General features: G+C 41.3%; 1 protein-coding gene across 1 annotated transcript in view; it reads left to right on the plus strand.

Moving 5' to 3' along the window:
- The window catches only part of rxfp1 (relaxin family peptide receptor 1), a 109,569-nt gene that overhangs the window by 35,801 nt on the left and 57,081 nt on the right, over window positions 1–16,687 (plus strand). Inside the window, exon 3 of the mRNA XM_023989680.2 lies at window positions 9,430–9,513. Coding sequence (XP_023845448.1) covers window positions 9,430–9,513 — 84 coding nt within the window. The remainder of the gene's footprint in view (window positions 1–9,429; window positions 9,514–16,687) is intronic.

Raw genomic sequence — 16,687 nt, forward strand, 5'->3', positions numbered from 1 at the left:
CCAGTGGCTATCAAAGGTGAACATTTACCCACTGAAGTCTATTACAACACAGAACTGCAGTCAGGTCAAGAACCTGGTGTGGAAGATGAGCACGCAGATGAGCTTCCCTGAGACGGTTTCTGACAGTTTGTGCAGAAATTCTTCGGTTGTCCAAACCCACAGTTTCATCAGCTGTCCGGGTGGCTGGTCTCAGACCATCCCGCAGGTGAACAAGCCGGATGTGGAGGTCCTGGGCTGGCGTGGTTATACGTGGTCTGCGGTTGTGAGGCCGTTTGGACGTTCTTCCAAATTCTCTAAAATGACGTTGGAGGTGGCTTATGGTAGAGAAATYAACATTTGATTCTCCGGCAATAGCTTTGGTGCACATTCCTGCAATCAGCATGCCTATTGCAGTCTCCCTCAAAACTTCAGACATCTGTGGCATTGTGTTGTGTGACAAAACTGCACACTTTAGATTAACCTTTCATTGCTGTTTAATCAGATTATTGATATGCCACACCTGTCAGGTGGATGGATTATATTGGCAAATGAGAAATGCTCACTAACCGGGCAGTAAACAAATTTGTGCACAACATTTCTGAGAAATAAGCTTTTTGTGCATATGGAACATTTCTGGGATCTTTTAATTCAGCACATGAAACATGGGACTTTACATGTTGCGTTTATATTTTTGTTCAGTGTATATAATAAGTAAACTCAACAAACTACGTCTGTTTCAGAAGCTGACCACCTGGGCTGATCCAGCTTCTATTGCCAGTCTGCCACACTTATAACCATCTGGTGAGAGTGGGTTTGACCAAGTAGGTGTTGCTCTGAGCCCTGCTTAAGACAAGCCTTAAGCCCTCCAGCGAGTGAAGGAAGGGAGGGGAGGGGGAGAAGGAGAGTATACTGCTCTTTGGCAACTGCCTTCCTTCCACCAAGACAATGAAGCTTTGTTTTTAATTTATTTTAACATGTTTACGAGAGAGGATGAGCTATAACGTAGATGGCATTGACCTTGTCAATGTATATTTCACTCTTAATCAATTCACTGTGCTTCCTGCTGTGGCTTCCTGCAGGAAAAAAACCCCCCCCCCCCCCCTCACTCTCCCAAACAAGGTGGGATTGATTTAATTGAGATTGTCGAAATCCCTCCCCTTTACTCGAGGATGAGTCAGAACCAATTGGTGGTGAACGGAAAGGCAGGGGAGCCATCCCTCTATATCTGCCTCACCATACTCCTGCATAATTGTAAAGCCGAATCACACTTTTCCCTTGAACTTCATCTTCTTTCTTTCAAGTTGTTTTCATCCCCCCTTTCTTCTGTGTGCCAAACACTCTCATCCTAGCCACCTATGGTTCAGAGAGTCTCTCAAGTAGGTGGAGTGCATATAATCATGATCATGTCAAATAGTGGTGTACATAGGCTGCTAACTACTATATATAATTTATAATTATGATTCATGTCTGGTGGCTGTGTGCTTCATTCTTTGCAGTTACCATACAAACGGGTTGTTTTTTCCTCTTTATGCATGGTGGTATTGTTTGATAGATTGGGAAACGTCTCGTCTGTGCAGAGGACCATGAGGCTTAGTAGGTGGCCATGTGTGCCACACAGATAGATGGTTTTGGTCCAAACTGTTTTGGGGAAATTAGATGAGTCATCCCCATTGTGAGGTTGGTTGTGTGTGTGTATGAGCGTAAGTGTTCACGAAAGTGTGTGTGTGTGTATGATTAAGTGTGCACATGCATGTGTTTGTGTGCATGCGTGCTGTGTTTGTTTGTTTGCAAGAGACAGACACCTTGAGGGTAACAGCATTGTTTGAGCTTTTACTGACCTCAAAACAGTTAATCATGTTGGGCTTCGGCCACCACCATATCTCTTAGACTCCAGGCAACACACAGAGATGATACAGCTGTCTCACTGCACACTTAATAAAACACCATCACACAGTCGCTGTTTGTGCAGAGAGCAGACCATTGAGGCAATATAAAGTTGATTAGGATAACGGCACAATTATTCCAACGCTCTCCCTTTGACAACTGTTAATGACAAGCTCAACTTAATTGAATAAAGATCCAATAAACATAATCAGATTATTCTCCAACAAACATTATTTAGCATATACCACGTCCATTGGTACTTGTTCCAATGACTAGTGCATCTGGTGCAGTCCATTGAGATATGAATTTCCATGACCATCTGTTTCTAATGGCTAGGTCTGAAGTCAAGCCTTAACGACTACAGACAGCAATGCAATGTGAAAAAGAAGTAAACATACTACTCCCATCAGTCGAAGAATTCATAACTAGTGGGTAACAACTACGAATATTTACTTAATAATAGATCATTTGGTCACAAATTCGTGAAGAATTGGAAAGTCTTCAAAAGGATTGGACATTGTGGTTTTTGTCGTGGATTTTTAATATGCAAATGACTTTGCCTGGCGCCATAAAGGAGAATGTCAGGAGAATAAAATGTGTTCGATTATATTTACTATTGTCAGACTTACAGCTGGTGAAAATTCACACTATCTTTAGAAACTGTGTTAATTACTAATCCTGCATCTGTCATCATTCTGCTATCAGAATGTACATTTTTTATGACACTCCTGTGAACATTAATATTGGAGAAACATTTTTCATCATACTCTCCTGTCAACATTAATATTGAAGAAACATTTTTCATCATACTCTCCTGTCAACATTAATATTGGAGAAACATTTTTCATCATACTCTCCTGTCAACATTAATATTGAAGAAACATTTTTCATGATACTCTCCTGTCATCAGTAATATTGAAGAAACATTTTTCATCATACTCTCCCGTCATCAGTAATATTGAAGAAACATTTTTCATGATACTCTCCTGTCATCAGTAATATTGAAGAAACATTTTTCATGATACTCTCCTGTCATCAGTAATATTGAAGAAACATTTTTCATCATACTCTCCCGTCAACATTAATATTGAAGAAACATTTTTCAAAGCAAAACGGTTTGGAAGTGTCTTTTTGCTGTGGCCCAGATGAGCCCAACTACTGTTTTGACAAGATGAAAGACGGCCCCAAACCAAATCATTTTGGGTCGGGTTGGGTGCCTCGGTGTCTGTCTGCAGCTAATGTATTGTATGTAGGTGTGTGTGTGTGTGTGTGTGTGTGTGTGTGTGTGTGTGTGTGTGTGTGTGTGTGTGTGTGTGTGTGTGTGTGTGTGTGTGAATCTGTGCATTCAAGATGTGAGTCATATTCATATTTCACCCAAAACAGAATGCAGATGAAACTTTGAAATTACAAAGAGAAATGACCCTTCAACTCTTCTGGGGACCTTGTTATGCCCTCATATATACACTACATGACCAAAAGTATGTGGACACCTGCTTGTCCAACATTTTATTCCGTAATCATGAGCAATAATATAGAGTTGGTCCCCCCTTTGCTCCTATAACAGCCTCAACTCTTCTGGGAAAGCTTTCCACTAGATGTTGGAACAATGCTGCAGGTAATGCTTCCATTCAGCCACAAGAGCGTTAGTGAGGTTGGGAACTGATGTTTCGCAATTGGGCCTGGCTAGCAGTCGGCGTTCCAATTCATCCCAAAGGTGTTCGATGGGGTTGAGGTCAGGGTTCTGTGCAGGCCAGTCAAGTTCTTCCACACCGATATCAACAAACCATTTCTGTATGGACCTCACTTTGTGCACGTGGCATTGTCATGCTGAAACAGGAAAGGGCCTTCCCCAAACTATTTCCATAAAGTTGGAAGCACAGAATTGTCCAGAATGTCATTGTATGCTGTAGAGTTAAGATTTCCCTTCACTGGAACTTAAGGGGCCTAGCCCGAACCATGAAAAACAGCCACAGACCATTATTCCTCCTCCACCAAACTTTACAGTTGGCACTATGCATTCAGGCAGGTAGCGTTCTCCTGGCTTCCGTCAAATCCAGATTAGTCCGTCGAACTGCCAGATGGTGAAGCGTGATTCATCACTCTAGACTCTAGAGAATGCATTTCCACTGCTACAGAGTCCAGTGGCTGCAAGCTTGACACCACTCCAGCTGACGCTTGGCGCATGGTGATCTTAGGCTTGTGTGCGACTGTTCTACTATGGAAACCCATTTCATGAAGCTCCCAACGAACAGTTATTGTTCTGACGTTGCTTCCAGAGGCAGTTTGGAACTCAGTAGTGAGTGTTGCAACTGCAGGCGATTTTTGCACGCTGCGCGCTTCAGCACTTAACCGTCCCGTTCTGTGAGCTTGTGTGGCCTATCACTTTGCAGCTGAGCTGTTGTTGCTCCTAGACGTTTACACTTCACTATAACAGCACTTACACTTGACCGGGGCAGCTCTAGCAGGGCAGGAATCTGACTAACTAACTTGTTGGAAAGGTGTCATCCTATGCCAGTGCCATGTTGAAAGTCACTGAGCTCTTCAGTAAGCCTATTCTACTGCCAATGTTTGTCTATGGAGATTGCATGGCTGTGTGCTCAATTTTATACACCTATCAGCAACGGGTGTGGCTGAAATGACAAAACTCCACTAATTTGAACAGGTTTCCACATACTTTTGTATATATTTATTTTATTATTTTACCTTTATTTAACTAGGCAAGTTACTTAAGAACAAATTCTTATTTTCAATGACGGCATATTTTTACCTTGTCAGCTCGGGGATTCGATCTTGCAACCTTTCAGTTTCTAGTCCAGCGCTCTAACCACTAGGCTAACTGCTGCCCCATATATAGTGTATATCCTGCATTTTTTGTTTGTGAATACAAGATTTCATCATGAATTTATAAGGAGACTGTTATCTAAAGCAATGGAATCTAATTAAGCAAGGAAAAAGGAAGAATATGCAAGGACTTGTTTGTTTTCTCTTTTTTATGTTCAAAGATCACAACAACAGAGTATCATAACAACAGATTATCAACAACGACCATTCATTTTCAACAATTAAGTTTTGTCCAATACAGTAATAAAAATAAGAAAATAATGGGGTACCCAATAAAGTAAAATGTGAGTGCACTCAATTATCTCGGTTCAGTTCATTCCACAATGTACCAGTCAAATGTCCCTCTATAGAGATGAGGCAACAATGATGATCGTAGAATCTGTAGATGATAAGCCTCTGTAAATGGCCAAGTAGTTTGCAGAAGATGGTATGTGGCGCTGGTGCTGTCGAATCAAAAGGGGGTTACAAAATGCACATGTAGTGATAGCAAATGCTAAATGCTAAACATTCTAAAATCTAAATGATCATCACTCTCAAAGTCATACATGCTTATGTCAATATCCTGACTGGTTTTAGATCGTAAATATCATGTACACCTTTGTTATTGTCAGATTTTGGCCAGGACTATTATGGTTTTGGTCACTAGATGTCCCCATTGCACCTTTTTTGTACCTTTTGTTTTTCTTGCTCTAATTATTGTTTGCACCTGTAAGTCATTCCCTTGTTAGTATTTAAACCCTGTGTGTTCYTCAGTTCCTTGCTCAGTGTTTGTATGTTAGCACCCAGCCCCAGCCTTTGTGAACATATATTCTCTAGTTGGATTTTCCAGAGGTTCTCTGGTTTTGTTCTTGTTTATTTTTTGATTAGTCTTTTGAGGTTTGTTTTTTTCCCTGCTGTTCTTACCACTTTGTGGATTTATAATTTTGGCCTGAAGATTTTTCCTTTATTAAACCTCCATCTCTAGTACTGCTGTGTCTGCCTCATCTTCTGGGTTCTGCCAATTATTAGTGACTGTTTCTCGCACCGGGTCCTGACAGTTATTCATCAAGACAGGCATATCATAAAGCTAACTCACCAGGATTCTCTGTTCATAAGCGTCAAAGGAAAATATCCAATTACCCTCTGGTTCAGCTCACTCTGATTATCTAAGCACTTGATTATGCTGTAGTAGTAAATATATACTTTACAACTTTGTTTCCAGTAAGTTATCAACGTTCAATATTTCTAGGTTTCTTTCAGCTTCAAAGTTCTCAGTTCGTATGGACGCTCTCTCCAAARGCAAGATGGGAAAAGAGCGAGATCAGCACGAAAACAAAATACGTTCAGACAGCAGGGGTCGCTAAAGAAGTTATGGACTGTCTTGTTTTGTGAAAACTTTAGGGAATGTCTAAAATAACATGGGCTGCAGAAGGATACAGCATCAGTTTCTAAGATCAGTGTCTACAAACTGTCTGTGTGGGAACAACGTCAGAGATGTAAACCTTTGTTCATTGAATTACGTTTGCTATTAAAATGAGTTATAAGGAGAACGTGGTGATTTTATGTTCCACCTTAAACACCCTCAAGACTTCCATTTCTCAATGAGTTTTCATTTTAGGGTGATTTTGCAAATACGGGACTTTTTGTGTCTCAGGGCTAGATTTTTCGGATAAAATGTGAATTTAGATATTTTTATTTCACATCCATTAAGTAGAGACTAAAATTGTCCTGTCTCACACCCATACTTTTGACATTCTACTATGTACAGTATTACACTTACAAAGGTCTTTAAAATTAGAAAATATTTAATGCATCTGTTTAAAAAAATATTCAAATAAATGGAAACTATATACATATTAGATGTGTATAAGCCACTCGTTAATTGTTTTTACACAAAATACAGTCGTGTCTAAGTTTTGGGTGATTACCACCACGACAAGCGGATTACATGATAATAAAGTTTTTTTCAAAAGTTTGTGTTCTTGGTTACCATGGATGTAAATAGTGACTGGAGCACATGGATGTCATGGAGGGAGATTCACATTTTTATGCTGGAAAATGATAGAAAAATAAAGGTAAATATGACTTGAGAAGATAATATTTTATTGTACGTCATTACCAAATAGGCTATAATTTCATTAAATGATGTAAGATTTTAKAAATTATGTTTTAATTTTACGTATTTAGGATACATTGTATGCTAGCTGTTCAACTGGAGATAGCATGCTAGAATCCCTGCTATTTATGACCAAATACTGTAAAAATGTAATTCCCAAATGTATTAGTTCATACATTAAACATGTATAACTGTGACAAAATTGTATTTTTCATCAGTTGTTTTATATGAAATGTCATTTCCACCACACTCTGTCATTACCACAATGCTAAGTTATTTCCATCACGGTACATATTTTTGAGGAAAGGGTGTATTAAATTACAATTGATATTGATGATTTGTCCCATATGTGAACCTTATATGCATGTTTTTAAGATAATTCCTAAAATAATGTCAAATATTAACATTTTGAGTTGGTAAATACATGTTTCTGAGTATCATCAAGGCATATATAAACATTTAGACTTGACAATGATGAATACATATAATTAAAACATCCAAATAGTAAAAACAAATCATGTGAAATGTTATATAAAATACCTTAGTCACGATTTCTGTAATTTCCTTTTAATCTAAAATCGCACATTTTATGACGTGATGGTAATGTTATTTCTGCTTGGGCATTTGGGAAAATCGATAAAAATCTTTATATTCTTAAAAAGTATGGTCTCAGCCACTATTAGATCTTGTTTCCAGACAGAGTGAAGAAAATATTCAGATAGATAAAAAGCATTTTCAAGAGGTTTCATTTTCAAAACATTTAACATCCAAAAGTGTACGTGTTTGCAAAATCAACCCTTAATTAATTTTTAGCCCCTTACAGTGCATTGATTTGCTGTCATTATGTCATGGGCCAGGAAGTCACTGATATGACTATATTTAATTAAAAGTTTGAACTGAATAAGACTGAGTTTATTAACTCTTTAGATGAGGAAAAACATAACATTCTGATGCCAGTCACTCATAACTTTAATATTACTTGGTTTTGAAAGGATGTCTGACACTATTTGAAAAGGTGACACAGGTTTCCATAGCAGTAGAGTTGAATGTTGTTTCAGCTCTGCCAGTGTGTGTGAATGTGTCCCTATACACCATATGAGTATGGAAATCACAATCACATGTTAGTATTGAGTATAAGTGGCCTTGCATGATATTTTCATAATGAAATAATGTATTTGTGACCGTGCTCTCCACAGGGAATTTATTGAACCTAATAGCAAATCCACTGGGATTACATATCTTTAAAAGCCTTAAAATAAGTTTACCTCATCAAAGACAATTAAATAGTTCCACATGTTGGAAATAATAACTTGAACATATGTGTTTTAGAAATCTGTTGTTGAATGGTATACCTTGATTTAATGTGTTTGTGTCAATGCACAACAAGGAAGTTATTGAACGTATAGCAGCCAAGCCCACAAACACTGGATCTCATTAAAAGCCTTAAAATAAGTTTAGCTCAACAAAACAGGGAAATAGTTGCTCACGTCGCAAATAATTGACATATGGTTTAAAAATGCATTTGCTGATTGATTTCAACTGTTGTTGAACAGTACACTTTCACCTGACCCATGATGAGATGAGATGCAGCCTCAGTGTCATGATGATATTTTAAAGGTCGACTATTGGGATTCCGTAGTGCAAACTCTCCTGGATAGCTACCATTTTAATCATGGGAAGAGCTCAGCAGTTCAGCCATGCGACGTGATATGGGTTGAGGAAGGTATTTTTCACTCAGAAACTACATGGAGGGTTCTATTGGTCTAATTAATATGAGTAGGATGTAAGAGTTGTATTATCAAAGTATGTCACATCCATTTGGGCAGGAAACTGGTGCGTGAAGCCAGGATACAGAGGAGGTTGTTACTCACTGAAAGACCATACTGATCCCCATAGCAAATAGCCGAAGAAAGCCCATAGCTTTAAGGCCTAACTTGAATGTTATCACTGAAGCAGAAAATCAATGCTGAACTTTTGAAATCTGTGACACTTGTGATTGATGATGCTGCATTAGGTTGGAAGGCAGCTAAAACAGCACATCCATTTGCACTGGTAATGAGGAAGCTGTTAGAAATGACACACTTTCCTTGTAAACATAATTACTTCTTTCTCTGTCCATTTTTAAAAAACAGATCTATTGACATGGATTGACCTAAAAGCTTGTAGTATTTATATCGGCAAACCTAAACTTCATTTCAGATTGATCTACCGAAATAGGCAATCTATTTATCTTCTCATGGTTCAACGAATGAGCCCTGGAAAGCCTGGCCCCAGATCTGTTAGTGTTCCTGCCAACTTCATTGCTGTCATTGTCAAGCCAAACATGGCAGCTCCATAAGGAGTTGGCAAGAGAGTAGAAACAGATTGACATCAAGGCTAAGCCCCAGACTTATTGAGGGAGAATCTACAGTGTCAAAACTTGAAGCCTACTGGCTGAGTTATGGATATCAAGCTGATGCCAGGCTGAAAGTAGTTTATTCCTGCTGTCTTGTAGAAGGCATTAAATGACACCTTGGCCAGCACGTCTAAATTATTAATAAAAGTATGATACAACATTGATGTTTGCTGTAGGGTTTTACTTTGTATTATTTCTGACCAGTATAATAATGTGTTGATATTTTGTTTCCTAGGAGATAACAACGGATGGCCCCATCTTTTTGACAAGTATTTTGGGATGCCCATCATCGACATCGGGACCAAGTCCGATAAATGCTGTAAGTATATGAAAGTTATCCTTTTACTGCATTGGGCTAAATCAGGGTCACACAGAGTGTTTCTTGGTAGTCTTAAACAAATCAACATTGTTACAAAAGTATACACCTCACACATGGTTATGAGCTTTAAAAAAAAGACACCTGTACCATGTCAGATAAAGATATTTAGAGTTTGCATCCCAATATTACACTTAATATACAGTACCAGTCAAAAGTTTGGACACACCTACTCATTCAAGGGTTTTCTTTATTTTTACTATTTTCTACATTGTAGAATAATAGTGAAGACACCACAACTATGAAATAACACATATAGAATCATGTAGTAGCCAAAAAAGTGTTAAACAAATCAAAATATATTGTATATTTTAGATGCTTCAAAGTAGCCACCCTTTGCCTTGATGACAGCTTTGCACACTCTTGGCATTCTCTCAACCAGCTTCACCTGGAATGCTTTTCTAACAGTCTTGAAGGAGTTCCCACATATGCTGAGCACGTGTTAGCTGCTTTTCCTTCACTCTGCGATCCAACTCCCAAACCATCTCAACTGGGTTGAGATCGGGTGATTGTGGAGGCCAGGTCATCTGAGGCAGCACTCTCCTTCTTGGACAAATAGCCCTTAAACAGCCTGGAGGTGTGTTGGGTCATTCTCCTGTTGAAAAACAAATGATAGTCCCACTAAGCGCAAACCAGATGCGATGGCGTATCGCTGCAGAATGCGGTGGTAGCCATGCTGGTTAAGGGTGCCTTGAATTCTAAATAAATCACTGTCGGTGTCACCAGCAAAGCACCCCCACACCATCACGCCTCCTCCTCCATGCTTCACAGTGGAAACCACACATGCAGAGATCATCCGTTCACCTATTCTGCGTCTCACAAAGACACAGCGGTTGGGACCAAAAATCTGAAATTTGGACTCATCAGACCAAAGGACAGATTTCCACCGGTCTAATGTCCATTGCTCGTGTTTCTTAGCCCTAGCAAGTCTCTTCTTATTGGTGTCCTTTAGTAGTGGTTTCCTTTGCAGCAATTCAACCACGAAGGCCTGATTCACAGTCTCCTCTGAACAGTTGATGTTGTGATGTGTCTGTTACTTTCTCTTTGCTTATTTGAGCTGTTCTTGCCATAATATGGACTTGGTCTTTGACCAAATAGGGCTATCATCTGTATACAACCCCTATCTTGTCAGAACACAACTGATTGGTTCAAACGTATTACAAAGGAATGAAATTCCACAAATTAACTTTTAACAAGGCATACATGTTAATTGAAATGCATTCCAGGTGACTACCTCATGAAGCTGGTTGAGAGAATGCCAAGGGTATGCAAAGCTGTCATCAAGGCAAAGAGTGGTTACTTAGAAGAATGTCAAATATTAAATATATTTAGATTTTTTTAACACTTTGTTGGTTACTACATGCTTCCATATGTGTTATTTCATAGTTTTGATGTCTTCACTATTATTCTACAATGAAGAAAATAGTAAAAATAAAGAAAAACCCTTGAATGAGTAGGTGTATCCAAACTTATGACTTGTACTGTACATCACTGTCACATGTGCTCCCTCTCCGGCCTCTAGGTCACCAGGCTGCTGATTATTGCGTACACCTGTCACCATCGTCACGCGCATCAGCGCCTCATGACACTCACCTGGACTCCATCACCTCCTTGATTACCTGCCCTATTTATGTCACTCCCTCTGGTTCCTTTCCCAGGCATTATTGTTTCTGTTTCAGTTTCATGTCTGTGTGCTGTTCGTGTGTCTTGTTTTGTGTTATGTTCCATTTATTTATTAGATATTCACTCCCTGTACTCACTCCCTGTACTCTCAGCGCACTCCTTACAGAATAACGCCTCACCAAAGGAAAGCATCAGGGAGAGTTTGTTTTGTTTTTGTGTTGAGGGTGATGTCGGGTCTGGGTGTCAGTACTGGAGCTACCAGGGAGGCCTCAGCCGGTTCGTCTGACTCTCACGCTTCAGCTGGCTTGACAGGTTCCCAAGCCTCGGCGGGTTCGACGGGTTCCCCTGCCTCAGCTGGCTCAACAGATTTCCATACCTCAGCGGGATTGATAGGCTCCCATGCCTCAGCTTGCTCGACAGGTTCCCATGCCTCAGCTGGCTCGACAGGTTCCCATGCCTCAGCTGGCTCGACAGGCTCCCATGCCTCAGCTGGCTCGACAGGCTCTCACGCCTCAACCGGTTTGTCAGGTTTCGTCCCTCAGCGGAGGCAACCGGTCTGCTCCTGATCCCCTGGATTGTCCCTTTGGTTGGCGTCCTGCAGCTGGAGCTTCGTGCCGGGGAGGTGGTACTGTCACGTATGCTCTCTCCGGTGCTCTAGGCCGCCATGCTCCCGGATCGACAGGTTTCCGCTCTTCAGCAGAGGTGACCGGTCCACTCCTGATCCCCGGGATCGTCATTTTGATTGGCGTCCTGAGGCTGGAGCCGCACATCAAGGAGGGGGTACTGTCACGTGTGCTCCCTCTCCGGCCTCTAGGTCACCAGGCTGCTGATTACTGCGCACGCCTGTCACCATCGTCACGCGCATCAGTGCCTCATGACACTCACCTGGACTCCATCACCTCCTTGATTACCTGCCCTATTTATGTCACTCCCTTTGGTTCCTTCCCCAGGTGTTATTGTTTCAGTTTCATGTGTGCTGTTCGTGTTTCTTGTTTTGTATTATGTTCCATTTATTTATTAAATATTCGCTCCCTGTACTTGCATCCCAACTCGCAGTGCAGCGCACTCGTTACAATCACAGAAGACTGAAATATAACAAAACCGTTTGACATAGAAACACTGGATTTTTGTTGTTAATTCTTTTTAAATTAATAATTGTGAAAATATTAATCACATTCCACTCATGAGGCCCCTAGGTCATTTGACTGCAGGAAAGGGCTAGTCAGTGTACTCTGCCTTGCCTTGTTCCAATATCCATTATGCTTATGACAGGTAAGTTGGGTAAAATGTATTCAAGAACCAATGAGCAAGTATGTTAGTGCAGAATGACAACCTACCTACTGGATCAGTAGCTTTGAATAAAACAAATATCCATCCATCTATTTTGTGGCAGTTTTATGATAAGGCTGTACGTTACAGCCTTATTCTAAAATGGATAAAATACATTTTTGCCTCATCAGTCTACACACAATACCCCATAATGACAAAGCAAAAACAGCTTTTTTGAAATGTTTGAACATCTACAAAAAAACAGAAATGCCTTATAAGTATTCAGACCCTTTGCTATTAGACTCGAAATTGAGCTCAGGTGTATCCTGTTTCCATTGATCATCCTTGAGATGTTTCTACAACTTGATTGCCGTCCACCAGTGGTAAATTCAATTGATTGGACATTATTTTTTTGATTGGATATTATTTCTTACACTGTTACCCCAGGAAATCTTAAGTCTTATTACATACAGCCGGGAGGAACTATTGGATATAAGAGTAACGTCAACTTACCAACATTACAACCAGGAATACGACTTTCCCAAAGCGGATCCTCTGTTTGGACCTCTACCCAGGACAATGGATCGGATCCCAGTAGGCGACCCAAAATAACTGCGGCGTAGAAGGGGCAGGCGGTGCGGTCTTCTGGTCAGGCTCCGCAGACGGGCACATCGCTCACCGCTCCCGAGTATACAACTCGCCAATGTCCAGTCTCTTGACAGCAAGGTAGACGAAATTCGAGCAAGGGTTGCCTTCCAGAGAGACATCAAAGATTGTAACATTCTCTGTTTCACGGAAACTCACTCAGGATACGTTATCAGTCGGTACAGTCTCCCGGTTTCTTCACACATTGCGCCGACAGAACCAAACATCTCTCTGGTAAGAAGAAGGGCGGGGGTGTATGCCTTATTGTTAACGAGTCGTGGTGTGATCATAACACATACAGGAACTCAAGTCCTTTTGTTCACCTGACCTAGAATTCCTTACAATCAAATGCTGACCGCATTATCTACCAAGAGAATTTCGATTATAATCACAGCCGTGTATATCACTCCCAAGCAGACACCTCGACGGGCCTGAAATAACTTCATTGGACTCTATGTCAACTGGAAACCACATATCCTGAGGCTGCATTTATTGTAGCTGGGGATTTTAACAAGGCTAATCTGAAAACAAGGCTCCTTAAATTTTATCAGCATATCAATGCGCGACCCGGGCTGGCAAAATTCTGGATTATTGCTACTCTAACTTCCGCGACGCATACAAAGCCCTCCTTCACCCTCCTTTCGGCAAATCTGACCACGACTCCATTTTGTTGCTCCCAGCCTATAGACAGCAACTAAATCAGGAAACGCCCGTGCTCAGGTCGTTCAACGCTGGTCCGATCAATCTGATTTCACGTTTCAAGATTGCTTCGATCACGTGGTCTGGGAAATGTTTCGGATAGCATCGGACAACAACATTGATGTATACGCTGATTCGGTGAGCGAGTTTATTAGCAAGTGCATCGGTGATGTTGTACCCACGGTGACTATTAAAACCTTCCCCAACCAGAAACCGTGGATTGATGGCAGCATTCGCGCAAAACTGAAAGCGCAAACCACTGCTTTTAAAATGGCAAAACGACCGGAAATATTGCCTTCAAGGCAATCAAACAAGCTAAGAGTCAGTTTAGAGACAAAGTAGAGTTGCAAGTCAACGGCTCAGACACGAGACGTATGTGGCAGGGTCTACAGTCAATCACGGATGACAAAAAGAAAACCATCTCAGTTGTGGACACCGATGTCTTGCTCCCAGACAAACTAAACAACTTATTTGCTCGCTTTGAGGACAATACAGTACCACTGACATGGCCCAATACCAAAACCTGTGGGCTCTCCTTCACCACAGCCAACGTGAGTAAAACATTTAAACATGTTAACCCTCGCAAGGCTGCCGGCCCAGACGGCATCGCTAGACGCGTCCTCAGAGCATGCGCAGACCAGCTGGCTGGTGTGTTTACGGACATATTCAATCAATCCCTATCCCAGTCTGCTGTTCCCACATGCTTCAAGAGGGCCACCATTGTTCCTGTTCCCAAGAAAGCTAAACGACTATCGTCCCGTAGCACTCACTTCCGTCATCATGAAGTGCTTTGAGAGACTAGTCAAGGATCATATCACCTCCACYCTACCTGACACCCTAGACCCACTCCAATTTGCTTACCGCCCCAAAAGGTCCACAGACGACGCAATCACAATCACACTGCACACTGCCCTAACCCATCTCGACAAGAGAAATACCTATGTAAGAATGCTGTTCATCGATTACAGCTCAGCATTTAACACCATAGTACCCTCCAAACCCGTCATTAAGCTCGAGTCCCTGGGTCTCGACCCCGACCTGTGCAACTGGGTCCTGGACTTTCTGACGGGCCGACCCCAGGTGGTGAGGGTAGGAAACAACATCTCCACCCCGCTGATCCTCAACACTGGGGCCCCACAAGGGTGCGTTCTAAGGCCTCTCCTCTACTCCCTGTTCACCCATGACTGCGTGGCCATGCACGCCTCCAACTCAATCATCAAGTTTGCAGACAACACTACAATGGTAGGCTTGATTACCAACAACGACGAGACGGCCTACAGGGAGGAGGTGAGGGCCCTCGGAGTGTGGTGTCAGGAAAATAACCTCACACTCAATGTCAACAAAACAAAGGAGATGTTCGTAGACCTCGGGAAACAGCAGAGGGAGCACCCCCTTATCCACATCGACGGGACAGTAGTGGAGAAGGTGGAAAGCTTTAAGTTCCTCGGCGTACACATCACGGACAAACTGAAATGGTCCACCCACACAGACAGTGTGGTGAAGAAGGCGCAACAGCACCTCTTCAACCTCAGGAGGGTGAAGAAATTTGGCTTGTCACCAAAAACACTCACGAACTTTTACAGATGCACAATCGAGAGCATCCTGTCGGGCTGTATCACCGCCTGGTACGGCAACTGCTCTGCCCACAACCGTAAGTCTCTCTAGAGGGTAGTGAGGTCTGCACAACGCATCACCGGGGGCAAACTACCTGCCCTCCAGGACACCTACACCACCCGATGTCACAGGAAGGCCAAAAAGATCATCAAGGACAACAACCACCACTGCCTGTTCACCCCGTTATCATCCAGAAGGCGCGGTCAGTACAGGTGCATCAAAGCTGGGACCGAGAGACAGAAAAACGGTCAATGGTCGGAACTAGAAGCACAAGCATTTCGCTACACTCGCATTAACATCTGCCAACCATGAGTATGTGACAAATAAAATTTGATTTGATTTGAGATAAGATACCCTCAGTGGAAGTTACAACAGCAAGAAAAAAGCAACCATTCAAGGTCTCTAATATTACATTCACTTTATGAGTCTTAACAGCTTCTGAATCTACATAAACTATAATATATGCAGTAAACAATTATTGAGTGCTGTAAACAATTATAGAGCATGTGGGACAGATTATTATTATTTTAATTGGCAATGTAATAGCTTTCACTGTCTGCATACGTTTTTTAATCACAGTGTCTATGAACATAATACAGCCCAGATAAACAAACATTACATGGATGTCCAATAAATAATCTGAATGAATATTCAATTCACTGTGCATCAGCAGAGAATAGACCCACGGTACAGCGGTTTTAGAAACTTTTGCAAATGTATTAAAAATAGAAAACTGAAATATCACATTTCCATACAGTTGAAGTCGGAAGTTTACATACACTTAGGTTGGAGTCATTAAAACTGATTTTTCAACCACTCTCCAAATTTCTTGTTAACAAACTATAGTTTTGGCAAGTCGGTTAGGACGTCTACTTTGTGCATGACACAAGTAATTTTTCCAACAATTGTTTACAGACAGACTATTTCACTTATAATTCACTGTTTCACAATTCCAGTGGGTCAGAAGTTTACATACACTAAATTGACTGTGCCTTTAAACAGTTTGGAAAATTCCAGAAAATTATGTTATGGCTTTAGAAGCTTCTGATAGGCTAATTCACATAATTTGAGTCAAATGGAGGTGTACCTGTGAATTTCAAAGCCTACCTTCAAACTCAGTGCCTCTTTGCTTGACATCATGGGAAAATCAAAAGAAATCTGTGGTACTTTCAGGCGTTTGGAAATTGCTCCCAAGGATGAACTAGACTTGTGGAGGTCTACAATTGTTTTTCTGAGGTCTTGGCTGATTTCTTTTGATTTTCCCATG

This window comes from Salvelinus sp. IW2-2015, linkage group LG6.2, assembly GCF_002910315.2.
Source record: "Salvelinus sp. IW2-2015 linkage group LG6.2, ASM291031v2, whole genome shotgun sequence".
Lineage (NCBI taxonomy): Eukaryota > Metazoa > Chordata > Actinopteri > Salmoniformes > Salmonidae > Salvelinus > Salvelinus sp. IW2-2015.